The following is a 27,492-nucleotide window of genomic DNA, read 5'->3' as shown; positions in this document are numbered from 1 at the left end:
CCCATCTATAACCAAAAACTCATGTTACCCTAATCTCTAAATCACAATCCCAAATCTACAATATTTCTTTACAAAAATGATAACTTTCCAAAAATAGCAGTTCTTAGAAATTTTATTTATAAAATATAATCTAATGATCAAAAATTCTAAAAGCATACCCATATATCAACAAAAGCTCTTGTTATCATATTTCTAAATCACAATCTCAATTATATAGTATTTCTCTACAAATGTGATAATTTTCCAAAAATAGCAGGTTTTGAAGAATTTATTTAAAAATTAAAACCTATTGATAAAAAATTAAAAAATCATACCCATCTATCAACAAAAACTCTTGTTATCCTAATTTCTAAATCACAATTCTAAATCTACAATATTTCTCTAGAAAAATGATAACTTTCCCAAAATAGTAGGTTTTGGAAAACTTATTTAAACATTATAACTTATTGATCAAAAATTCTAAAATCATACCCCTCTATCAACAAAAACTCTCGGTATCCTAATTTTTAAATCACAATCCTAGATCTAAAATACTTCTGTACAAAAATGATAACTTTCCTAAAATAGCAGGTTTTAGATAATATATCTACAAGATAAAACCTATTGATCAAAATTTCTAAAAGTATACCAATCAATAAACCAGAACATTTGTTATCCTAATTTCTAAATCACAATCCCAAATCTACAATATTTATTAACAAAATGATAACTTTCCAAATATAACAGTTCTTAAAATTTTATTTTAAAATATAATCTATTGATTAAAAATTCTAAAAGCATGCCCACCTATCAACAAAAACTCTTGTTATCTTAATTTCTAAATCACAATTACAAATCAACAATATTTATCAACAACATGACTACTTTCTAAAAATAGCAGGTTTTGGAAAATTCATTTAAAAATTATAACCTATTGATCAAAAACTCTAAAAGCATACCCATCTATCGACAAAAACTTTTGTTATCATAATTTCTAAATCACAATTTCAAATCTACAATATTTATCAATAGCATGACAACTTTCCAAAAATAGCAGATTTTGGAAAATTTATTTAAAAATTATAACATATTGATCAAAAAAATTAAAAGCATGCCCATATGTCAATAAAAATTCTTGTTATCCTTATTTCTAAATCACAATCTCAGATCTACAATATTTCTTTAAAAAAATTATAACTTTTCTAAAATAACAGATTTTAGAAAATTTATCTTAAAGATTTAACCTATTGATCAAAAATTTTAAAAGCATACCCATCTATCAACAAAAACTCTTGTTATACTAATTTTTAAATCACAATCCCAGATCTAAAATATTTCTCTACAAAAATGATAATTTTCCTAAAATAACAGGTTTTAGATAATATATCTACAAGATATATCATATTGATCAAAATTTCTAAAGCATGCACATCTATCAACAAAAACTCTTGTTATCCTAATTTCTAAATCACAATTCTAAATCTGCAATATTTATCTACAAAATGACAACTTTACAAAAATAGATGGTTTTGGAATTTTTTAAAATAATTATAACATGTTGATCAAAAATTCTGAAAGCATACCCATCTATCAACAATAACTCTTGTTATCCTAGTTTTTAAATCACAATCTCAAATTTACAATATTTCTCTAAAAAACTGATAACTTTCCTAAAATAGATGGTTTTAGATAATATATCTCCAAGATATAACAAGATATAACATATTGATCAATAACTCTAAAAGCATATATATCAACAAAAACTATTATTATCCTAATTTCTAAATCACAATCTCAAATTTAAAATATTTACTTACACGACGACAACTTTCCAAATATAGCAGTTTTTAAAAATTTATTTTAAAAATATTACCAATGGATCAAAAATTCTAAATGCATGCCCATCTATCAACAAAAACTCTTGTTATCCTAATTTCTAAATCATAATCCCAAATCAACAATATTTCACTACAAAATGATAACTTTCTAAAAATTACAGGTTTTGGAAAATTTATCTAAAAATTATAACTTATTGATCAAAAATTTCTAAAATTATACCCATCTATCAACAAAAACTCTTGTAATCCTAATTTCTAAATCACAATAACAAATCTACAATATTTCCCTTCAAAATGATAACTTTCTAAAAATAGCAGGTTTTGAAAATGTATTTAATAATTATAACCTATTGATCAAAAATTCTAAAAACATACCCATCTATCAACAAAAACTCTTGTTATCCTAATTTCTAAATCACAATCCCAAATCTACAATATTTTTCTACAAAATGATAACTTTCCAAATATAGCAGTTTTTAAAATTTTATTTTAAAAATATAGCCCATTGATCAAAAATTCTAAAAGCATACCCATCTATAAAAAAAAAACTCTTGTTATCCTAGTTTCTAAGTCACAATCCCAAATCTACAATATTTTTCGACAAAATGATAACTTTCCAAAAATAGGAGGTGTTGGAAAATTTATTTAAAAATTATAGACTATTTATTAAAAATTATAAAAGCGTACTCATCTATCTACATAAACTATTGTTATTCTAATTTATAAATCACAATCCCAAATATACAAGATGTCTCAACAAAATGATAATTGTTAAAAAATAACAAGTTTTGGAAAATTTATTTAAAAATTATAACTTATAGATCAAAAATTCTAAAAGCATACTCATCTATCAACAAAAACTCTTGTTATCCTAATTTCTAAATCAAAATCTCAAATCTACAATATTTCTCTACAAAATTATAATTTTCCAAAAATAGCAGGTTTTGGAAAATTTATTTTAAAATTATAACCTATTAATCAAATTTCTAAAACCATACCCATCTATAACCATAAACTCTTCTGAATTTTTGATCAATAGGTTGTGTTTTGTAAATAAACTTTTAAAAATTTCTATTTTTGGAAAGTTATCACTTTTTAGGGAAAATAATGTAGATTTGAGATTGTGATTTAGAAACTAGGATAACAAGATTATTTGTTGATAAATGAATATTCTTTTAGAATTTTTGATCAATAGGCTGTATTTTTTAAAAAATTCTATTTTTGGAAATTTATCATTTTTTAAAGAAAATAATATTTATGTGCTTACTCTAGTTTAATTATATACATAATACATAAATGAACCCAAATAAAGAATAATATATAAAAATTATTTTTATCTCGCGCAATTGCGCTGGTCTTAACCCAGTCTATCTTATTAAAACATAAACATTGTGTTGGTACCAATTTGCTTCTACGTAAAAAAAAAATTAAAAAAATGTACTATATAATTAATTCGATTATACACTAATCTTAAGATTAACACATTTAATATTAACAATATAGTACCATTAAAATACCCTATTTTATGGTAATATTATATATCACCATTATTAATGTTGAATTTTATAAAGTATTAGATCCGTAAATCTAGAAATTGCATGTTTGTAGAGAAAACTTTATAACGCAATTATTATTGTAAGATTTTTAAAAGGCAATATCTATTGAACATTTAGGTTCATGATTATAGAAAATGTCACTGCATTATTTTGCCTCATTTAGAAATTCATTAAGGTATATTTAGAAAACATTATTGAATCAAATTAATTTCGCCTAACAAGTTAACTCATCTGATATTTCCATATTTATTATACAGTAATATTTGGTCGATGCAAATGTGGACCACACGATTCAAATCAAAAGTTGAATGAACTTTTTTGATTTGAAGAGATATTTTACCAAAAATTAATAATTCACAAGAAAAAAATGCTTACGTTAAACCATAAAAAATCATATATCATTTAGTTGAATAAAAATGTATATTATAAAAAATACTTAAATATAAAATATTTAAATCAATATTTTTAATTCAACCCAGCAATAAACCAGACTGTTGGGTTAATTGGGAATGGACCGTGGATCACTAGTTTAATAATTTTAATATATAGCTAAATTTTGACTCGCACTTTTAAACACATAATATTTAATATTTTTGATGAAATTTTCTGCAAATGTTTTGTTAATTTTTTAAAAATGTCTATTTAAAATATTTTTGTATTTAAATCAGCGCTTATAAACTCTAGCAAGACATATAAGACTGTCTATGTAATATTTATCATCTTGTAATAACATAATTAATCAGATATTAAAAAAATATTAAATATTCAGTGTGGGTCAAAACCTAATTTTTTTAATGAGCTGCATAATACCTAAATTTTTTGGAGATTTTATATAGACGTAAAACACATAAACCCAAACCAAACTGAAATTTTATGAGAATGCAAGATCATCATTTATCTAAAAGACATCCAACAAACTGAGGTTAGGACTTTTGAAAAGAAAAAAAAAAAAGAGGAAAAGAACTTGTATCAGCACCAATGGTCAAAATGAATCCAACCAGAACTAAGAAGAAGACTCATCAAATGATAACGACCTCCTTCATGGCTCGAATGATAATTTCACATCCTGTAGAACGTTTTGTGAGTTTATTAACCTTGTAGACTATTTCTGATTCCACAACATTTCGAGGATCATAAGCTGTGGGGCTCAGAATGAGTTTCTTCAGTAGTGCTGAGTTTCCAAGAAAGTAACTTGTTGCTTTCATCTTCCCTTTCTCCAATTCAAGTATTTCTTGTATCTCAACACACTCAAGGGTCGATGACACACACTGTGGCACATCTGTGAGTTCCAATCCCTCCCCTCCTCCATCTCCTCTGAATGAACAACCTTTGCAAACACACACACACACGCACGCAAAAAAAGGCTGAGCTTTTAATAATACACATATCCATAAAAACATAAGGACAATAATGGTTTTACCAAGACTAGGTGTTTCAGATTCGGGCAGCACTCAAGAAAGGTTGGCAGAAACTGCAATAACTTGCCATGGAACACTGCTTCGAAACGGGATAAGTTGTTGAATTTAGGAATCATTCCTACTTTCGAGTAAAGATCAAGGGCCTGCAACACGAATATATAATAAATATAATACAAGCAAGTGAGAGAGGTTTTGAATAAGAAAAAGTCCATGAATTGTTGTATGAATATATATATATATATATATATATATATATATATATATATATATATTACCTGCACTGTTTTGGCAGAGATGATCATATGTCTTACACACGATATCCCATTGAGAAAATCACTGATTTCAATTCTCTTCGATGCATCCCACGGATCAAAAAACTCGCCAAAGTTGACAACAAACTTGATATCAAGCTCAACCACCAACAAACAAGACAGGTTCTTTACCACGACGCTATCAAAATGATCTTCTCCGAGACTCATATGCTCTAGCCCTGGAGCATCAATCTCAAGTGTGCATCGATCTCACTTCCGAACTGCAATCCCATCTGTGCTTAAGCGGCACACGAAACTTCTTCAAGCTCTTAGACCTCACCCGCATAGCCATAAACTCCTCATGCCGACGTGCATACTCATCATCCAGATCCCTCACCAAAGTCAGCTCCTCGAGCTCAGGACATCCAGACACAAGTTTCTCTATATGCACAAGCCATTTAACTTGTTCAAGATGCAAGAATCTAAGACAAGGCATGGAAACAAAACCAGGATCCCTAAGACCAGAAGACGAGAGTTTTAAGTAAACCAATGTCTTGCTCGTGAGGAGATTCATAGGCATGAAGTCAACAACAGGTAAGATATCACTAAGAGTGTCCTCATAATAATCTGGACTGCTCATAACATCTAGATGCTGTATCCCCCGGTCAATCATTGTACCGATCCGGTCCTTGAACCCGTCTATCATCGTGTTCCTGCACTTAATCTTCACTTTTAACAGACTTAGCTCAGGGCTAAACTCGAGAAGCTTGTCAATGAAGGTTAAGAAGCTTAAGAGCATTTCATCGGCATAATAAGGAATAGAAGAGCAGTCTAAGTCAAGACCGGGTACGCTTAAATACAGTCTGGACCGATTGTTCTGTCGGAAGGTATGAGAGTATTTGAGTTAACAGAGATTCATAGTCATCGTATCAACAATAGGATAATGAAAATTGTCGTCCTCTAAACGATGGGTACTGCTCACAACATCAAGATGATGTGTCCTCCGGTCAATCATCATACCGATCCGATCCCTGAACCCATCTATCATTGTGTCTCTGCACTGAACCTTGACTTTAAACAGAACTGACTCAGGGCTAAACTCGAGAAGCTTGTCAATGAAGCTTAAGAGCAGTTCATCAGCATCATAAGGAATAACAGAGCAATTTAAGTCAAGACCGGGAACGCTTAGATACAGATTCTCCCATCTCTTGGACATTTAATTATAAAACCTGTAGATAAACTTTTAAAAACTGCTATATTTGGAAAGTTATCATTTTGTAGATAAATATTGTAGATTTGAGATTGTGATTTAGAAATTAGGATAACAAGAGTTTTTGTTGATAGATGAGTATGCTTTTAAAATTTTCGATCAATTAATTCTCCCATCTCTTGGACAGGTTCTACAAACCTGATATAGCAGTTTTTAAAAGTTTATCTACAGGTTTTACAATATTTAGATACATATTTATCTACGGGTTTTATAATTAAATTGTTGAGATGGTCATGTTATGATTTCTTTTGGTGTTGCATATCTATTGATTTGTTTTGTTTTAGGTTATCTTAATTTATTTATACTTTTATTTATTTTGTCATTTTTCTGTATTACTTCAGGCCATGGAAATATATAAATATGATTCTATCAGTATCGAATCTATGGTTAATTTTGTTTTGGAATTCATGAGTTTTTTAACACATTTATTTGAATAAATCTTTTTGTTTATATTAAAACAAACTTTTTCTCTTTTTTTTGTTCTTAAGTTTTTTTGTTTAATTTGTTACTTGATTTTGATCCGCGCTTTATAAGCGCGGGATTGTTTTTTGTTAATAAAACTATTAATCTGTTTATTAGTTCATAATAGAAATGATAAATCTATTTTTTCAATCCATGTATATTTGATAAATATTTTGTGACCCGTAGCAATAAACCAAAGGAAATTTGACATATAGTTGCGTAATGTTAACTGTTGTGGTAAATGTATTAAAGTAAAACTATTGTGTGATATAATATTAAGTAAACAAAGTCATCCTATATAGTTTACAATTACGTAATGTTAGTTGTTGGATTGAATTATATATATATTATTTTTTGGTCAAATTAGATTGAATTATATAACAACATATTATTAAAGGGTTTCGTTGGAATATATGAATCATGTTATATATGGTAAATATTAATTGCTATAGTAGAGATAAAATCATAATTAGGTTGTTCAAAAAAGGAAATTCAAAATAGTTAATATCGTTAAGCATAAATATAGGAATGACATGTCATGGTAAATAACTTCAAAAGGTAAGGGCAGAATCCTATGAGAGATTCTAATTTAATAGTATAGGTATCTGGTTTATATGTTTTCCAATTATTTGTTGAGGTTTTTCTTTATATTTTGTTGGTTTGATTTTAATGATAAAAAAGAAAACTGACATATTCACTTCTTTAAAATTTTCGTAGACTTTTGATCTGATGAAATGTGAACCGGTTTTAAATATCTTTTAAGGAGAAACATATATGTACTTTATGCAAGTACGACCTAGTTCGTAAATTCGTATGACTGTCCTATTTTTCTATTTTCACGTACAAAAATAACAAACTTATCTTTGTGCATGTATATAGAAGTGGACTTTGGAGTGGGCTGCTGTAACAAAGCTAGAGCCGAGGCCCACTAACAGTCCACCTAACCAACTTTAACCTTATTTTGTTTTCTCTTTCGACACCAAGAATCAAACAAAAACTCCTTTGTCCTCCTCTATTCTTCATACCGACAAACTCCATACCTAATTTTTTCCTCATCTTCGTTACCCTCCAAGCTCATGCTAGCACCAAATCTGTTCCCGCTTTTTGGTCCGAACAGAACCCCAAATCTTATCATCTCCAACAATCTTTAGTCTCCATCTGAGATTGAATTAAGCCAAGCTTCTTATTCCTTATCAGATTTTGTTGCGATGACCATCTCAGCGACTCCGTCAAGACTTGTTGTCATGTTTATAAAGCCCCGACTTACCGGATGGTCAACAATATCTCGATCTCGATGCGCCCCCAGTTGCTAATTTTTTTGTATTCCTCCGACGATTTTATCTCCGTGGAAAGCACATCCATATTCGGTTCAGTCAGATTGAGAGAGAGAGATTCGCGAATCTCACTCATACCTCCTTAATCGATCAAAGCTCTCCTTCCTAGATTTGACTCGGATTTCAATCCCGACCTGTAACGCTCGTCGACTTTTTTGAGAACAACAATCTGACCAACCAAACCAAGGTTCGAGACCTGAGCTTCCAATTTATTTTGTGGCGAACTTGGACCATCAAGCTTAGGCTCTTCCAGTGAGACTCAGGTACGCCTCTCTTCCTTCTTCTTTCACATTTTGCTCAAAAGAATTTTTTTATGGTTGTGTGGAATGAAAGGATGATGTTCACGGGTTCCAATTTTACCTTTTATAGCAGAAGATTCACCGAGTGGAAGAAGGAAGAGATTCTTTTTTTTTTTAATTGAATGTTAAATTTAATTCAAAAAAGAAAGCCTTGTTACAACTATGTGTATCCCTTCCTAATATTTTCTATACAAGTTTAGATTAGATCAACTAGAAGAATAGCCTTTTTCCTTAACTCATCAACCTCCTCATCCTTTTCCACCTTTTCAAATCTACCTAGCTCTCACTCCTACTAGGCAGCCAGCTCTCACTCCTACTGGATCTCCTCATCACAAATCCACCTTCTCAATTCTACCTAGCTCTCACTCCTACTAGGCAGCCAGCTCTCACTCCTACTGGATATCCAGCTCTCATTCCTACTAGATCTTCCCAACCAGAACTTATAAAATAAGGTTCAAGCTCACCCCCTTCATCGTGTACTAAACCAATAAACCATTCCTCCTGCTAATTCCTTATTGCCTCTCCTCTGCATAATGGTAAAAACATTCCTCATGTTCTTATCCAGCCTTCTTACCAAAACTTCATTCGGAGTAGGTTTCTCATCATGTTTCCTTCTGTTTCTTTCCATCCAAAGTGCATGCACAGTAGCTTGCATCATATATCGAGTAACGAAAAGTTTGATTTTGCTCCAGCTTCTACGCAGAGTAGTGAGTTGAATTAAACTCTCCAAATCTCCCGTGAACTGACCTTGCAAGACCCCTTTCATTAGCACTTCCCATATTTGCATAGAGTAAGGACATTTGAAAAAAGGTGCTCTGCAGACTCCAAAGGATGTCTACACAAAACACACGATCCATCTGCATTGACATTCCAAGTTATTATACGATCTCCAGTGGAAAGCCTCCCTAGCATCACCATCCAAGTGACAAACGCATATTTGGGGGTAGCATGTTTAAACCATACAGTATAGTGCCATGAGTAACAGAGATGCTTTTCTCGAATATTTTTCCAAGTATCACAAGTGAAAAATTCAGCTTTATATCTACCCTTCTCATTCCTCCACAGAGACACATCTTCCTCATCAACCCACTTCTCCTTCATCTTCTCAATTTCCAACTCCACTGCATTTAGAATATGAACTCGATGATGCCTCCTCCTGTGATTTTTACAAGCTTCCACAATATCTGTTGCACGTATGCCCAGATCAATGTGTCCTCTATCACTCAAGACCTCCTGTAGACGACCCATTGGAGACCAAGCTTCAAACCAAAAAGAAGCTTTTCTTCCATTTCGCACCTCCACTTGATATAAACTTTTTGCAATCTCACGACATTTCAGAAGCTTTTTCCACATCCATGAACCACTTTGTGTGTTTTCCTTTATCATCCAAATAGAACCCTTTCTTATAAGATAAGTTTGTATCCAATTGACCCAAAGAGAACGTGTTGATAGGATCCTCCAAAGCAACTTTAGACAGCAAACTAAGTTGACCTCCTTTAAAGGTCTGACACCCAATCCACCTTCTTGTTTTGTTCTGCAGACATCTCTCCATACAACTTTAGTTTTTCTCCCATTTAGCTCCGGACCAGACCAAAGAAAGCTTGAACACAGTCTCTCAATTTCCTTGATGCAACCACTAGGTAATCGAAATGCAGCCATCCAGAAATTTGTCAAACTCATAATAACAGAATTGATAAGTTGTAAACGTCCCGCATATGAGAGAAACCTTCCCGTCCACGAACTCACTCTTTTCCTGATCTTCTCTATCAGTGGGAGATAATCAAGCACAATCATTCTCTTTGTTAACAAGGGAAGCCCCAAGTAACGTACCGGAAGTGACCCGGTAGCAAACTGAAAATCTCTCAAAATCTCTTCTCTCTTCTGCATATTACCCGCCATAAACAGAGTGGACTTTTCCATACTAATCTTTAACCCACTCATTCTGTCAAAAGCATCAAACACCCTGAGAATTCCTTCAATTGAATTCCGAGTTCCATCTGCAAACACCATTAGGTCATCAGCGAAACACAAATGTGTGAGATCAATGTTTTTGCACTTCGGATGAAAACCAATTTGACCTCCATGCGCCGCTTCATCTAACATTTTTGACAGAACGTTCATACAAATAACAAACAGGTATGGTGACAACGAACAGCCTTGTCTTAGCCCTCTCTTACTCTGGAAATAACCCGCCAACTCTCCATTGACTTGCACTGAGAAGGAAGCTGAGGTTACACATAGAGAAATCCAGGAGATAAATTTGTCCGAGAGACCCAAGGCCGTTAAAGTGTTGATGAGAAAAGACCATTGGACTGAGTCAAACGCCTTTGATATGTCTATTTTTCATGGCGCATCTAGCAGAAATATCTTCCTGATGATAGTCTTTAACTAGTTCTGTTGCCAGCAGAACATTCTCCATAAGCAACCTTTCCTCTATAAACGCAGACTGATTTAACGTAATGAATTTAGGAAGCACACCTTTTAACCTGTTTGCTATGATCTTTGAGATAGCCTTATACAAAACGTTGCAACAGGAGATGGGTCGGTAATCTTTCATCATCTTAGATTCCTCCTTCTTTGGTATCAAGGCCAATATGGTAGAGTTTACTCCCTTTGGTAGAAACCCCTTCACAAAGAAAGACTGTATTGCCACTATAACATCGTCTCCAATTACTTCCCACGCTTTCTTGAAGAATTCAGATGTATAACCGTCTGGCCCTGGAGACTTACTACCCGGCATATGAAATATAACCTCCTTTATTTCTTCTCTTGTGACTTCTCTCTCAAGTTTCCTGCAATCCATCTCACTACATTGATACCCCAACAACTCCTTCAGTCTATCCACTGAAACACCTTCGAAATCCTCCGGTTGCTTTGTCATAAACTCCGCAAAGAAACTTTTTACTTCCACTTTAATCTCTTCATTCGTCTTTGCTAGAGACCCATCCGCTCTCTGTATTTCATGGATGGCATTCCTAATTTCTCGAAGCTTTGCTGAGTTGTGGAAAAACTTGTTATTACCATCCCCTACATCAAGCCAGTGCACCTTCGAGCATTGCTTGAGAAACTCTTCTTCTAGCTCTGCCAAACGTTGCCATCTTGTATTTGCTTCATTTTCCGCACGCATAGCCTCCATAGTAGGATTGTTTAACGTCTCTCCCTGCTTTTGACATAAAATCTGATACGCCTCGCTGGTTTTCCTTGAAATATCTCCTAACTTCATCTTACTCAGGGCTCTCAGTGGCTGCTTCAAAGCTTTTAACTGCTTCGTAAGACGAAACATAGCAGAAGTTGAGTTGAATAACTTCTCATAATTCTTCCATTGATCCTCTATTAACGGTTTGAACTCTGGCATCTTCGATATTGCATTAGTAAACTTGAAAGGTTTCCTCTTTCTCCTCTCTTCAATCTCTAGATGAATTATGCACCTCAAGTGATCTGAGCAACCCCCAGAATCAAAAACACAGTATGTATGCCAGTTCTGCATCCACTCCTCATTTATCAATACTTTGTCCAGCTTCTTGCAGATTAAACCTTCCTCCCTTTTATTTCCCCAAGTAAATCGTGGCCCTTGATAACTCATATCTGTGAGCCTACAATGTCTTACAGTATCCTGAAAATCCCTCATTCCCAAAGGAATTCTTGGTGAATTCTCAAAACCCGAATGTTCCTCTCCTTCTAGAATTTCGTTGTAATCTCCAATCAGCATCCATTTCCTTCCTCTAAACATTGGAGCATCAGAATGATGCCTTAAATCTTCCCATAAACTCTTTCTTTCTTCCATTGTATTCAGCGCATAGATGAAAGAGCAGAGAAACTCCTCCTGATTCCCCGGTAATTTTACTAAACAAGTAATTAGCTGGTCACTCTTATATACTGGCGTCATTCTCACCTCCGATCTCCAGACAATCCACAATCTCCCCAACCTGTTGTGCTCATAATTCGACATAAAACTCCATCCATCAAATACTTCTTCAACTATCTTCATTGCCTTCCTTTCTTTTACCCTTGTTTTTATCAACCCTCCAAAAAGAATTTTTTGATCCCTCACCCAATTTTTGACTACTCTTTGCTTAGTTTGCTTGTTGAAACCTCTCACATTCCAGAAGAAACTAGCCATTTTATAGATGTTTGCGAGAACCCCTCTTCATATCTATGATATGATTTGAAGTTTATGTTACCACTCTATGATTCGTCTTTGATAATCTTGGAAGAGGTTGTCTTCTCCCCCTTTTCTTTTCACTCAGTACATCTTCCAACATTTATGCATCTGTAATATCTTGAACAGGTTCCTCTTCTCCTCCCTCTTCTGTATCTTCTTTCTCCTGATCAGATTCTACTCCACTATCTCTTGAAATACTCAATGCCGCAAACCGCGAAGGCGTTACAATGATCATTTGATCCTGCTGGACACCCTGTTTTGGACTTCTTCCTGCTTTCTGAGATACATTCTTCCAACCATTTATTTCCCCCTCTTCCAACTCTAGACTATCCCTCTGTTCTGCCACTTCACTACTCATCGTCTCCTCATTCCTTATTTCTTCCTCACCCTGTTTTCTTTGCTCATCCGTCTCCGTTTATTTCTCACTTCCTTCCTTTTCTTTCATATTCGAGTGCTCTGAACCCTTCTGTTCCCCTTCTTTTTCCTTCTTATTCAGAGCACAAAAAATGTCATAATGACCCCACTTTCCACATTTTGTACACCTAGCTGGAAGCCATGGATATGTGAAACCCACAGTAGTCTCCTCCCCTTGTATATTGTACGTGATCTTTGCCGGTAACTCCTTTGTTAAATATGCCTTCACAAACACTTTAGCTTCCTCAAAGTTCTTGCACGCTAAAGTCTCCGGATGCAGGTGGTCAGGAACTCCCACTAAGCTAGTAATGAAACTAAGCCCTTCCCATGAATACATACTCATCGGAACATTTGTCAAATGTACCCATAGAGGCAGCATTTTCTTCATCGAATCCTCTCCTTCCGGAGCCCATTTTGTTACCACCATCGGAACTCCTGCAATATTCCACATCCCTCGCCTCACTACTTTTTCCCTGACTTTCTCACTTGTGATTCTGATCCTCATCATCTTTGCATCCATCTCATAAACATCCAATTTCTGAGTTTTATCGCCGAACGCCCAAATTTTGTTGACTATAACATGAACCTTTGCAATGTGCAGTGCATCCTCCAGAAAATTCGCAATCACAAAGTCCTCCCATAACGGATTTGCCTTCTCAATAACCTCTGACGGAACCTCCACCAAATGCTTCCCATCTCCCACTGATTCTTCAATCTCATACTTCTTCAGAACTTTTTTCTCTTGTACCTTCGAGACCCAAGTCTTCCCCTGATCCATCAACGGAGGAGGATCAGCCGATACCCCCGCCGAATCCATCTCGACCGCCGTAGAAGGCAGTTGAGATCGTAGATCGCCGATCGCTTTTTTTTCGCCAAAATCGCCATTTTTGGTCTCTAGAAAACGGTGCGTTTCGTTTCTATGAATACAAGTTCGAAGGAAGAGATTCATTGAATGAGGAATCATGGAAGGGGTGGGGATAAGGAATTAAGAAGGTTGTTAATGGCAACATTGAATGCAGCCCTTAACGGCTCGGTTTTCCTTTGCCGTCAAGAAGAAATACAGACAAATCGACACAAATGACAGCTCTTACCAGAGATTGGCCCACTGTAAATGAAACGCAGAGTATTAATAAAAGGGACACGTGTCACAACGACAAAGCTCGACTTTCCTATGTGGAATCCTATGTGGCGTATGGAGGAGAATCAAAACACTACTTTATAATAATAGATAGATAGATGGAATCCTATGTGGCGTAAGGAAGAGAGAGCAAAACACTACTTTATAATAATAGATAGATATATTAGTTTCGGCTCATTGTCATGTAGATCAAACAGATCATATAAAGTCAACTTTAGCTGTCCAATTTTGTAATATGCTACCTTTTTGTAGTGGTACATGTGGGTACTATATAAAATTACATGTTACATCCTATCCAAAGGAACAAGGATTAAATTACTAACTTTATAGACGCAAGTGGTATTAAAATGATTAAAATACTCTTATCAACCACAACAAAAGATTTAAGATTTAAATGTTTTTGATTTTATTATCCCACTGCAGTAAATAACAGTAGACTTTTGGAGCAGTTGGAGTTGGATTGAATCGGATGGATACATTGTCTCTCTTAATCATTGACGTATGTATTAGAGTCCGTACAAACCTTGATTAATGCAAAAGTCGCCTTGCGGAAATCGCCAAATGATTATTCAAATCATATAACACGCTTTCAAACTCCACTATAGAGTTAAAACACACAAATAATTGTCTATATATTTTAGCTTTCATCTAAGCTCAGCTCTTCATCCGAAACACATCAGAACGAAACAAAAACAATGTCAACCTTCCTTTACTTTCTCTATCTTTTGCCTATCTTCTTACTTTCCTTTTTCATCATATCAAAAAAACTCAAACCCTCGAAATGGAAACTTCCTCCAGGCCCCAAGACGCTTCCCATCATCGGAAACTTGCACAACCTCAAAGGCCTGCCTCACGCGTGTTTTCGAAACCTCTCCCAAACGTACGGTCCGGTGATGCTTCTCCGTTTCGGATTCGTCCCCGTGGTCGTGATCTCATCGAGAGAAGGAGCAGAGGAAGCTCTCAAGACCCAAGATCTCGAGTGTTGCAGCCGACCAGAGACGGTCGCGACAAGAATGATCTCTTACAACTTCAAAGACATAGGGTTCGCTCCTTACGGCGAGGAATGGAAAGCGTTGAGGAAGCTCGTGGTTGTGGAGCTTTTGAACATGAAGAAGTTTCAGTCTTTTAGTTACATAAGAGAGGAAGAGAATAACTTGCTGGTCAAGAAACTTACGGAATCTGCTCTGACGCACTCCCCTGTGAATTTGAAGAAGACCCTTTTCACGCTTGTTGCTAGTATCGTGTGTAGGCTCGCTTTTGGGATAGATATTCACAAGTGTGAGTTCGTGGACGAGGACAACGTTGCGGATCTTGTTCATAAGTTTGAGTTGGTTGTGGATGGTATTGCTTTCTCTGACTTTTTTCCTCGAGTGGGTTGGCTTATCGACCGAGTTTCAGGACAGAACAAGACACTGAACAATGTTTTCTCGGAGCTAGACACTTTCTTCCAGAACATTCTTGATGATCATCTTAAGCCCGGAAGAACCGTGTCAGAGAACCCTGACGTTGTAGATGTGATGGTTGAGCTCATGAAGAAGCAAGAGAGAGATGGTGACTCTTTCAAGCTCACCACAGATTATTTCAAAGGAATCATCTCGGTAAGTCTGCTTCGACTTTTAAATTCTTGCCGGCCTCTTAAACCTTAAACCTTAAACCTTAAACACTAAACCATATTCATAAGGTTTGAAACAATTAATAAATTAGTAAATATATTTTCCTGATCAATTTAAGAGTCAAATTATTTATACACCCTTGTTTCAAGAAAATATATGTTTGAGTTTTTATACATAATTAAGAAGACACTAAATTTTGATCATAAGTAAATTATTTTGTGATTTACTATTTCTTATATTTTTTAACCAATAAAAAATTGATAAACACGATTAATTATTTTAAAGTTTACGGTTTATCATTATTATCTAATTAAAAATACAATGAAAAAAATAAAAAAAAAATGTTTTTTTTAATATGGATTATTTTGAAACGTTAGTATTTTGGGAACATGTATTTTTATTTTGCAATATCTATGATCGATCGGTTCTGCTTGAAAACATTTGAACTTAACATGTCTTCGTTTTGTATTAGGACATATTTCTTGCGGGAGTAAACACAAGCGTCATCACACTGATCTGGGCCATGACTGAGCTGATCAGAAACCCGAGAGTGATGGAGAAAGTGCAACACGAGATTAGGACAACACTTGGGGACAAGAAGAAGAGTCTAACAGCAGATGATCTAAACCACCTTAACTACTTCAAACTCGTGGTCAAGGAGACATTCAGGTTACACCCAGCAGCTCCACTCTTACTCCCAAGAGAAACAATGTCTCACGTCAAGATCCAAGGCTACGATATCCCCAAGAAATCCCAGATGATGATCAACATTTACTCGATAGCACGCGATCCAAAACTCTGGACAAACCCTGATGAGTTTAACCCTGACAGGTTTCTCGAGAGTTCTGTAGATTACAGGGGACTAAACTTTGAGCTTTTACCGTTTGGTTCTGGCCGGAGAATCTGTCCAGGGATGAATATGGGAATCGCCACGGTGGAGTTGGGACTGTTGAATCTGCTTTACTTCTTTAACTGGGGGTTGCCTGAAGGGAAGACTGTGAAAGACATCGACTTGGAAGAAACTGGTTCGATCATTATCAGCAAGAAAACAACTCTTGAGCTTGTTCCACTTCTTCATAACTTCAACAAATAGTCAATGCGTTATATGTTTGCCCAAAAAAAGTCAATGAGTTATATGTATATGTCTCATCTTCTTTTCTTTTTTTACTGGTTGTGTTGTTTGGATTTTTGTTCACTTTGTATAATAGGTTAAGCAAATTGAATAGAACTAAATCTTGTATATCGGAAATTAGATATGTCAACTAAGACCGTTTTGCAGCTTGAATCCACTCGGCTCTATAAATTATTTAATTTATGTTTAGTTATATAAATCCAAAAAATTGAAATCTTTCGAAGTAAAAATCTGATATTTTAGAATTAAGCTTGTCTAGGTTAAAACCAGCTCGAAAAATCCAAAAGTTAGCCATTGGAGCAATTTTTAAACATGTCAATTTTATTTGTCTTGATAACTGCATAGACTAGAATCAACGAGTGTGATTGGAAAATATAAGATAAATAAAAGGAAAGAAAAGAGCGAAAACAAGAGGAAAAATAAAAGTGAGAGAGAAAGTAAACTAGAGTAATATATTTACTCTTGTTTGAATTGGAGTAAATTTATTAGTGGGTTTTACTTTCTTTTAACAGTAACCAGAGGTAAGACGACGTAAAGGGGTTCATGGGTTCGGGTTCTTAGGCCCGAAAAGAAAAAAAAATTAAATAAATGGGTTTATTTCGGCGATCCGGCTCTTACGAGTGAACCCGTATGATACGGGTTCAAGCCACGTGTCAACCACCCATTGGCTACGCCATTTTACGTTGACGACGACGAAACTAGGGTTCAGCGTGAGAGGATTCATTTTCTCTTCTCTCTGAAAAAACTAGGGTTTCTCGTTCTCAGAGGCGATTTCTCGTGCGACGCCGACTGCCGGAGCTTTTCTCCATCTAATCGACGACGGACTGTCTCCTCCACGAGCTCAGGTCAGTATCGAGTAGATTCACGGTTTAATAGAATCGATTTTCGGGCTCAAAAGCGATCACGGGAAAGTGTAGAATTTTGTTTGTTTCTACACTTCTTTTTTTCATTCACGGGTTATGTAATCTGATGCACTCTATAAACTATGTCTCTCCTTATTTCTCAAATGTGCAACAAACTCAACTTCTTCTGTTTAAAATTGTCTCTCTACTTCTTCAAATTGTCTCTCTTGAATCTATAAACTTGTTCTATCTCTACCTTTCTTTCCAAAACACTTAACCAAATTTCCAAAAAAAGAAAACAACGTCTTCCTCATCGTCTAATGGCGTAGATGGAAGGTTAAACGAAGCTTTTGAAGAAATGTTCGACCAACAATTTGATCATACCTTCGATTCAATAGTTGATGTTCAAGCCAACAAGCCGAAGAGATGAGCTTATATCGAAAGAGATCGGGAACAAGGAGACAATCTACTATGGAACGACTATTTCAGGGAACATCCTACATACCTACCGGAAATGTTTAGGCGGCGTTTTCAAATGAACAAGCCATTGTTCCTTCGCATTGTCGATCGCCTAAGTAATGAAGTTCCATACTTTGAGCAAAGAAGAAATGCTCACGGAAGGTACGGGCTATCTGCACTTCAACAGTGTACAGCAGCTATACGTATACTAGCATATGGTCAATCGGAAGATACGTATGACGAATATCTCCGACTTGGTGAAAGTACTGCACTTTTATGTTTGAAAAATTTCACTAATGGGATAATACAATTATTTGGAGATGAGTATCTAAGAAGACCTACACTGGATGATCTTCAACGATTACTCGATGTTGGAGAGGTACGCGGGTTTCTAGGGATGATAGGCAGCATCGACTGTATGCATTGAGAGTGAAAAAACTGCCAAACGGCTTGGAGAGGGCAGTACACACATGGTTCAGGAAAGCCGACAATTGTCTTAGAGGTTGTGCCAACACATGATCTTTGGATATGACACGCATTTTTTGGAGCTCCAGGTACCCTCAAAGATATTAATGTTCTTGATCGGTCACCAGTTTTTGATGGCATTTTACAAGGTCGAGCTCCTAAAGTTAATTTCAAAGTCAACGGCCACAATTATCGTATTGCGTACTACCTTACCGACGGAATTTATCCAAAATGGTCAACATTTATCCAATCCATCCCACTTCCTCAAGGTCCTAAAGCAGAGATATTTGTTGAACGTCAAGAATCCGCCAGAAAAGATGTCGAACGTGCTTTTGGAGTATTGCAATCGAGGTTTGCAATAGTTAAAAACCCAACTCTACTATGGAACAAGGAAAAGATATGAAGGATTATGAGAACTTGTGTCATACTGCACAATATGATAGTAGAGAACGAACGAGACGGATACACTCAGTATGATACATCTGACTTCATAGCAGGAGAGTCAAGCAGAAGTTCCCAGGTTGATTTCTCGTACTCTACGTACACCCCTTTCAATATCGGTAATATGCTTGGCATTCGCAATCAAATTCGGGATCAACAGATACATGATCGTTTGAAAGCTGATTTAGTTGAAAATATATGGCAAAAGTTTGGTAATCTAGATGAATAATCTTTGTATGTTCATGAATTCTCATTGTATTGAATAAAAAACTTTTAAAAAATATTTCAAATATTTAATTTTATTCTTATAAACCTCATCTTCAGGTTCACCAATGAAAAAGCAAAATAGATACAGATTCATCACTATTCATGGTCCCACCAAAAATATATTAAAAAATTTCTAACAACTCCAAAAAGGGGTTCACTAAGAGCAGGATATCGGGGAGGGGAAAGGGGTTTTTAGTGTGGTTTTTAGGATGGGGAGGCCACAAAAAGGGGAAAAACCGGTCACAGAAAAGCCGAAATAAGGATCGATGTTAGGTGGGTTTTTGGACTGTTTGCGGGCCCCACTGACACGTGGCGGCCCGCAATTGGTTGGTCTTTAATTTTTTTTTTTTTTTTACTCAAACAAAAAAAATAAAATAAAAATAAAATAAAAAATAAAAAACCCCATGTGGGGTTTCAGCGTTAATGATGGTCTAATGGGGATGCTCTAAGAAGAGGAAAAATGTTTTTAACTGATTTCAGAGTAAAAAGGAGTAACTGATATTTCCCTTCATTATCTACTCTACAAGTGACACACCCAACATTCTACTTTCTACAGCCCTAATCTCAGTGATTTGATTTAACTAACTACATGTTGCGTCAACGTTTCAACAAACGACGACTTTGGTATCATAGCCATTCTTTAATTTGAATGTGTTACGTGTTGCCTTCTAACAACATGTGTCATGAATCGTTACCAAGTTTTGTCATCATCCAAGGGAAAAGTCTAATCTGGTTATCTTTACATTGTTTTAAGACCTTTTGGTCTCAAAGTCATTCTAACATTTTTCTTTATATTTAGCATATTTGAAACTCTGTTTCCGCCCAAACCAAAAAGCAAAACAATGACAATCCTCTCTGTTTTCTCTGTTTCTTAATCTGTTTCATTCCGTTACTCATTTTAGAATATCTCAAACGCCCGAAACGAGAGCTTCCTTCTGGACAAGACAACCTTCCTCCGGGACCAAAGTGGCTTCCGTTCATCGGAATTTTCCAGCTACCTGTTTCATAGCTTTAATTTGAGCGGCAGATCCTACTCTCGAGACAGAAATCCCTACATTAATAGCAGGTCTAATGAGTCTTTCACAGCTTCAACAAAATGTTTCATCTATTTTTCCGAGAACTTCCCCAAAAGTACGGGCCAGTGATGCTTATCATTTTTGGAATAGACATCGTCGTGATCTCATCTAAAGAAGCAGCAGCCGTCCAGAGACTGTCCTCGCCTCTTCTGGTGAAGAATGGGAAACTTCAAGGTACCTCGCTCTGATCAAACTTTTTAACACGAAGACTCATTCTTTTAGGTATCTCAGAGAGCAAGAGAATGACTTGTTCGTCAAGAAATCTCTGAATACGCTTTGAGACGATCTCCGGTGAATCTTACGAAGACCCTTTTCACATTGGTCTCTAATCAGAAACCCAAGAGTTATGAAGCAAGTGCAAGACGAGATTAGGACAAAACTTGGGGACAATCAGGAGAGGGTTACAGAAGATGATCTAGACCAGCTTCATTGCTTAAAGCTCGTGGTTAAAAGAGACATTCAGATTACACCCAACCATTCCACTTTGGTCTCCAGGTGGCCCATGGTCTGGAGACAAGATCCAAGGCTATGATATTCCCAAGAAAGCACTGATCATATGATCAATGTCCATGGGATCGCACGTGATCCAAAAGTCTGGACAGACTCTGATGAGTTTAATCTTGATAGATTTGTCAACAGTACCATAGCTGACAAAGGACTTGAGTTACAGCTATTACCGATTGGTTCTGGTAAGAGAATATGTCCTGAGACGAGGATTGCCACTGTGGAGTTGGGACTCTTGAACCTCCTTTACTTCTTCGATTGGGAATTGCCACAGGGTAAAAGGGTCAAGGACATTGACTTGGAAGAAACTGGAATTATCACTCTCAGCAAAAGAACAGCTCTTGAACCCGTTCCAGTTCTTCATCACTGAATCTAAAGACTCAATAAGAGAAAAATAATAAGAGAGAAAGAATGTTTCCTTGATTCAGCTTCTTGTGTTTTTTTTTTTCAAATAGTGGTGTGACATTGTTACATTCTATAAGTTTTTTATCTGACTACTGATACATCAATCAATAATAGTCTCTGTAAGAGTTGTTCCCCTGGTAACGTCGGTTGTTGCTCTGATGAACTTCTTCGGCAGTAATCTCAGCAGACAGAGTATTAGTCTGCATAGTTCTTCCTACAGGTTCCTTGAGATACATCTGGTCATCCAAGTAGGCCGTGATGTCGGTTATGATCGTCTGCAGATTCGATGCGTCCTTTCTCGCCCTCAGTCTTGGCAAGAAATGCTCTCTGACTATGTTCACAACTTTCAAAAACTGAGATCTGTACCTCTGGTGAAGACCAAACCCTGCCATCTACACACCGACATATAGATACCATAGTTATGATTTAGATGTGTGTGTTTTTTTTAATTCAGAAAACATTATTGGTACCTGGAGAAATGCGTTTAAAGCTGTTGCGGTAGCTCTGGTGGCTGAGGTTTTGTTAAGAAACCGCGCAAGCCAAGCCCATCCTTGTTCAATCCCATGAACGTTAGTAACATTGCCACCTCGAATATCGTTCTGTCATTAAAAAACAGAAGACTCATATTTTGATATTGTAAAATAGCAATGTACAAGACATATAGTTGAATAAGACTCAAAAAACCTGAACAAGTGCACCGTAGAGTCTCATTGTGGAATCTAGTTGTTCATATGCGTCTGAGTCCCAAGCTGACTGAAATAATTACAGAGAAGATTATTAACAATGGTTTTTTAAACAATTTGGGTCAGTCATTTTTAAAAGAATATTAGTTAGTTACCTGTGAGTTAAGAATATGCTTTGGGACAGTGTAATTGCAAGCTTTGTGGAATTCAGCAAGAACAATATCCATTGCTTGTGGAAACTGTGTGCATCAATGGTAAGATGATATTCAGTAACAGCAAAGAGAGTTCTCAGTACAGAACCAACACAAAACTCTAGGATCTTGTACCTGCGAGGTGACGTAAACGATGACGTAGCTGCCTGCAAAATGATCTTTAGCGGATACTATCTGAAAGAATCAACAAATGTTAATGCCATCAGTCTCAATTTTTCTTTATCACAAGAGTCTAGTCCATCATATGAACATATCACAGAGGACAACAATCTGAGTCGATTCCAACATCTAACATAAACAGACCACGTATATAACAAGTTACCTTCTTTGCAAAAGCTGCAATACTGATGGACACCGGACAACGAGGGTCTCTGAATATTTTGACAATTTCGTTGCTTTTCTTACTGCAAAACAAAAAATGCAGAAATAACTAAAGTTAAAAAAAAAAAAAAAGACTGAAGAATTAACAAAACTCTGTAAGAGACGCCTAGACGAGCTTAACAAACCTTCTTCGACTCTATTTGAATCTTTCTTACCAAATGCTAAAAATTGACATTTTCACAAGTAAAAAAAGATCAAGGCTCCTATATTAAAACGCTAAAAGAGACATATACCACTAGAGAAAAGAAAGGGCAAAGCTGTTATCGAATGCCACAGATGATCTTAACCTTGCATGGGGGAAAACTATCAGATTAGATGAAGAAACCATGAATCCTACCTGACATTATCCTTTGTTCCTCTTATTTGCTTTATAGCCCTTGTAATTTGCTTCTCAAAGCTGCTAAAGTCCTACAAAGAGTAATAAAAGAATCAGATGGCTTGTGAGCAAATGGGATGATATGATTAACAAACATAAGAAAAAGATAGATAGATACCTCATTTGGACGTGATCTTAGCGACTGGTTCGTAGCTTCTAACTCTTCGAGCTTCTTCAACCTGTGATTCTCCAATGTCAAAGCACTTTCTGCAGCTTGGATTGATTTACCTAGCATCATTAATAAAGAACAAACACACACGAAATGAGATCATGGCAACGTAGAAGACCACTGTGTATTCAGTAGAAAACAGCCTACCCCCACCTTGAGCATTCGATGCAGCTGAGCTTCTCTCCCTCTCAGTCTTCTCTTCCGCAATTTTTTGTTCAGCAGCTTTGCGATCTGTTGCTTCCTTTTCAGCTGCTTCTTTAGCTGCTTTTCTCTCAGCTTCTTTCTTTGCTTCTTCAGCTCTGAGTTTTGCTTGCATCTAGAAGAAACCAAAACAGAAATAAATCAACCAAGCTGGTTACGCTAAGGATAACAAATATAAAGTTCAACTGATAAAAAAACATACTTCAGCCTCGGCACGAGCTTTCTCTTGACGTATTTTCTCTTCTTGACGTGCCCTTTCTCTCCTCCTGGCTTCCTCCTGAGCTTCCTCACTCCTTATTTTTCTTTCTTCTATTTGCGATTTAATTTCATGCTCACGTTGGATTGCAGTTAGATGAGTATCGAGTGCTTCAGCACTTTAACACAGCAACAAGAAAAAAACTCATTACTTTCCAAAACACTAGAAGGAAAAAACAATCGCAGCATATGAACCATAGCTTACACTTTTCGCTGGTACTGAAGGTCAAGTTTACGCTCCACTTCTTTTCTAGTTTCTTTATACTTTTCAACTCGGGCTATTGCAGAGCGAGACGTTTCAATCTCTTGCAGTATCTCCGTTTCAACAACTGATACTTGACTCCTAATATCTTCCTGTTATCAAAAGATTCAAATTATCAATCAGTTATTATATACCAATCGAAATACACACTAAACAAGTATCTATTTGCCTCACCTTAACTTCGGTTTGGTGGTCGTTGATCACCTCGTATAGTGCGCTCTCAGCCAAACCCGTCTTACTCAGCAGAAAGGACTCGGGTTCACAGCCTAACTCATCATCAGATTCATCATCACTGTATGAACAAGAACTAACGATTAAAACAGCGTGAAGAAGTCTTCCCCAAATTTGAAGCAAGCTAGCAAGGGAGAGTTGGTGGTAATCACCTCAAGTACAGATCATCGCAGGCAAAACGTGTCCCATTTGTACAGAGTTGACGATGACCTTCTTCTTCTTCTTCACTCTCTTCATCTACATCACTCTCCATCTCATCTTCTGATACACGCATTACAAATCCTCCACCTCTACTTCCCATCCTTTTCAAACACGCCAATGTAACTAAAATGAGAAGCAGTTCTCTACTTTCTAACTCCTAAACTAACCAAACCCTAAACCAATGCAGAACTCAATAAAGAGCTAAAACACTGAATCAAAAGACACAGAGTATATACCGTAAGGTTGTGTGAGTGAGAGGCTGAGGAAACCTTGAAAAGACATTGAGCTTCTTTTCAACAGAATCGATTTCAGAGAGTAAGCTATTGAAGTTCCAGTTAGGCTCAGGGTCAATGCTAATCCCATCGACGCTTCTCGGACAAGGAGGCTCCAAAACAATCCCCCTGCAACACACAAAAAGAAGCCAACTTTGAAGTAGAGAGAGAATAGTAAAATCCCCAAAAAAGAATCGAAATTTGAGAAACCCAAAAGGAACCCAACTCACTGATGAGCTCAATCAAGAACACACCCACACGCATCTGAGTTTCGAAAGTTCACAATGAGATGTCGGAAACTTACATTGATGGCTCACTGGTGAAAAAGAGAATCAATTTACAGAGGAGAACGTCTCGCTTCTTCTCTGGGAGCGATAAAGTTCATGCCTTTGTTTCGAGAGAGACTCTGAATCCAAGACTTTTGCAGCGCCGCGAGCCCCAATGGGGACGAGGAAGCGTAACATCGATGCCAAACGTCGTCGTTTCAACGAAAATAAGAAAATAAGACCGGCGGTTACGAAAGACCGGTCGGTTTAAATCAGAACACTCTGATAGTTAGTTATTGCTGGGGCTTCCCCCTATCCTCCGTCTTATTTAGTATAGTTTTGAGTCTTACGCCTAAGTTTAACAAAAATGTTAAACTTGTGATTATGACAGCACACAAAAGGAGTAATTACTTGGACGTATGTTAAACTTCAACAGTTGTTGATTACACACTTTTAAGTCTCTCTTAATTTGTGAACAAAGTGTTGCCAGATCTATAATCACTTTAGACTAAATTTATCTTGGAAATAGAATAAACCTGCGTTCCAAGTTATATATTTCGACTTTGTTTATTTATTTTGATAGTCTACTTTCTACAATGTTTTCCATGTTGCTTTTTACAAAACTGTTGATTAATGAATATAATTGCATCATATATGCACCTAATGTCATGAATTTACAGTGATATAAAAATCATTATCCTTAAAGTTATATATTGACATTTCTTCAGTTTGATATGTACAATTCAAAATGTGGTTCAGTCTTTTGATTATGATCATAAATATTAACATAGCTAATGACTCAACAACTTGAACTTTGATTTGTTGTTTCAAGGTTACTGAATATTGATTTTATCCATTTTAGAAGACGGTTTGGTAAATATACTGCTCAAGTTGATGCCTGTTCTAGACCTACCTCGCAAGGTTGAATGTTAGTTTATGAGACGTCTCATAGTGTAAGATATAGACGCTGGCTACATATACGTTTTAGGTCTTCAAAGAAAACTCATGTTAAAAATCTTATACTAGTATATCATACATTGATCAACATGGAAAGGAAGCCAACTCTTATACTAACGTAAATGTTAAAACTTAAAAACATAGCTTATAACTGATGATATATGAAATAGTAAAGTAAGAACATTTCTTAATGACAAAGACATTAATTTACTGCTTAACCCTCTCCATCTATAAATAAGACTATTGTCAAAATGATTCTCCAGCACACAAAAGAAGCAAGAAAACACAACTTCATACAGGCAATGACAAGAAAAGAGCCAAAACACCTGTCTTGCACTTTCCCTTTATTATGTTTCTTCTTCTCTTTCATTGCACACACCGTCCCAAACATGGCTTATCCTCTCTCCACAAGCTCCCGTTGGATTGTAGACGAGAATGGTCAACGAGTGAAGCTAGCGTGTGTGAACTGGCCATCGCACCTGCAGCCTGTGGTGGCGGAAGGACTGAGTAAACAACCGGTCGACGCAGTAGCCAAGAAGATAGTGGAAATGGGTTTCAATTGTGTTAGGTTAACTTGGCCGTTGGATTTGATGACTAATGAGACATTGGCTAATAATGTCACAGTGAGACAATCTTTTCAAAGCCTTGGTCTTACAGATGACATTGTTGGCTTCCAAACTAACAACCCCTCCATTATTGATTTCTCCCTCATTGAAGCTCTCAAGGTACTCTTATAGTATCCTATCTTTTCACTCTATACATTGGACCAGTTAATTTTTTGATATATATGAGGTTTGAATCTGACCAACAAGGAATTAATCTGACGTTCATATAAGTTTTAGCGACATGATCTGAATATTTATCGCATATGTATGTTAGACATATCGTACATATACATGTGTACGTCAGTACATGCTTTTTGCATGTATCATGTGAACATATAATATATTTTGCCAATAAATGGAAAATGTGAAATAATTTGTATATGTAAGCTATTTCCGTGAAATATCGTTTACACTCGACAGTATATTCAAATGAAAAATTATATGATAAAATAAGATGCATGGGTGCATCCTTATTTTATTGGATTTTTGACATATATCAGATAGGTGCATCTTAAATACTAACTAGATCTCGATCTACGCAATCGCGCGGATTTTTGTTTTCATTTATTTTTATATAAATATTTTGTTTTCAATTCTAAATTGGTATATATTATAATATATATGTGTCTATCAATTTTTAAAACATAATAAGTTTACTGTATATTTTTTCATTGAATAGATTGTTTCAAACTTTCACATGTATTTGTATCTTCTTCTATATATATATATATATATATATATATATATATATATATATATATTCGGATTATTATTTTATTATTAAAATCGTAACTATATATATAAATTAGTAAAATATTGTTTTATTGTCATATTAAAATATATTGTAACATTTCACAAATTTATAAAGTTTTTAAAAAGTTAAACTTTTCACTTCATAGATTTATATTATTGAGTAAATAATTAAACATTTAGTTTTTGTTTAATTTTTAAAATAAACTATATAGTTTAAAATTTGTTTTCATTGGTTTAAGGTAGTAAAGATTAATCAATGTTAGATAATATGATTTTTTGTTATTTAAAAAAAATTATAATTTTAAAAGTTAACATCGACAAATATTTAAATATTAAGCATATA

At 35.5% G+C, this 27,492-nt stretch overlaps 2 protein-coding genes and 2 pseudogenes across 4 annotated transcripts; 2 read left to right on the top strand and 2 right to left on the bottom strand.

Annotated features, from left to right (window-relative positions):
• Positions 1-4,392: 4,392 nt before the first annotated feature.
• Positions 4,393-6,251, bottom strand: LOC106414844 (annotated as a pseudogene).
• Positions 6,252-14,754: 8,503 nt separating this feature from the next.
• On the top strand, positions 14,755-16,976 carry LOC106414843 (cytochrome P450 71B7). The gene is made up of 2 exons (XM_013855427.3): positions 14,755-15,719; positions 16,207-16,976. Exons 1-2 carry the CDS (start codon positions 14,817-14,819, stop codon positions 16,825-16,827), a joined length of 1,524 nt encoding a protein of 507 aa, XP_013710881.1. The 5' UTR covers positions 14,755-14,816; the 3' UTR covers positions 16,828-16,976.
• Positions 16,977-18,949: 1,973 nt separating this feature from the next.
• Positions 18,950-21,419, top strand: LOC106413611 (annotated as a pseudogene).
• On the bottom strand, positions 21,319-25,093 carry LOC106411747 (mRNA export factor GLE1-like). Of its 3 annotated transcripts, none has more exons than XM_013852561.3 (15): positions 24,873-25,093; positions 24,533-24,697; positions 24,248-24,397; positions 24,039-24,171; positions 23,808-23,956; positions 23,550-23,721; positions 23,294-23,462; positions 23,096-23,205; positions 22,939-23,009; positions 22,543-22,624; positions 22,335-22,394; positions 22,164-22,247; positions 22,010-22,078; positions 21,796-21,924; positions 21,319-21,717 (listed from the first exon to the last, which is right to left on the bottom strand). In XM_013852561.3, coding segments are annotated over exons 1-15 (1,833 nt in total). In that variant the 5' UTR covers positions 24,875-25,093; the 3' UTR covers positions 21,319-21,429. The 3 variants fall into 3 exon arrangements, with proteins under 3 accessions (XP_013708015.2, XP_013708016.2, XP_013708017.2); XM_013852562.3 differs by having other exon boundaries at positions 23,300-23,462; XM_013852563.3 differs by having other exon boundaries at positions 24,039-24,156.
• Between the last annotated feature and the right edge of the window lie 2,399 nt (positions 25,094-27,492).

Source organism: Brassica napus, chromosome C8 (assembly GCF_020379485.1).
Source record: "Brassica napus cultivar Da-Ae chromosome C8, Da-Ae, whole genome shotgun sequence".
Classification (NCBI taxonomy): Eukaryota; Viridiplantae; Streptophyta; class Magnoliopsida; order Brassicales; family Brassicaceae; genus Brassica; species Brassica napus.
Note: the sequence above shows the minus strand (reverse complement) of the source record. Positions and strands in the feature narration are given on the sequence as shown.

Coding starts and splice junctions, on each gene's coding strand:
- LOC106414843 (XM_013855427.3), top strand. CDS start 14,817: ATGTCAACCTTCCTTTACTTTCTCTATCTTTTGCCTATCTTCTTACTT. Junction 15,720..16,206: donor ATTTCAAAGGAATCATCTCG/GTAAGTCTGCTT, acceptor GTTTTGTATTAG/GACATATTTCTTGCGGGAGT.
- LOC106411747 (XM_013852561.3), bottom strand. Junction 23,206..23,293: donor ATCGAATGCTCAAGGTGGGG/GTAGGCTGTTTT, acceptor TAATGATGCTAG/GTAAATCAATCCAAGCTGCA. Junction 21,718..21,795: donor CTTTAAACGCATTTCTCCAG/GTACCAATAATG, acceptor GTCGGTGTGTAG/ATGGCAGGGTTTGGTCTTCA.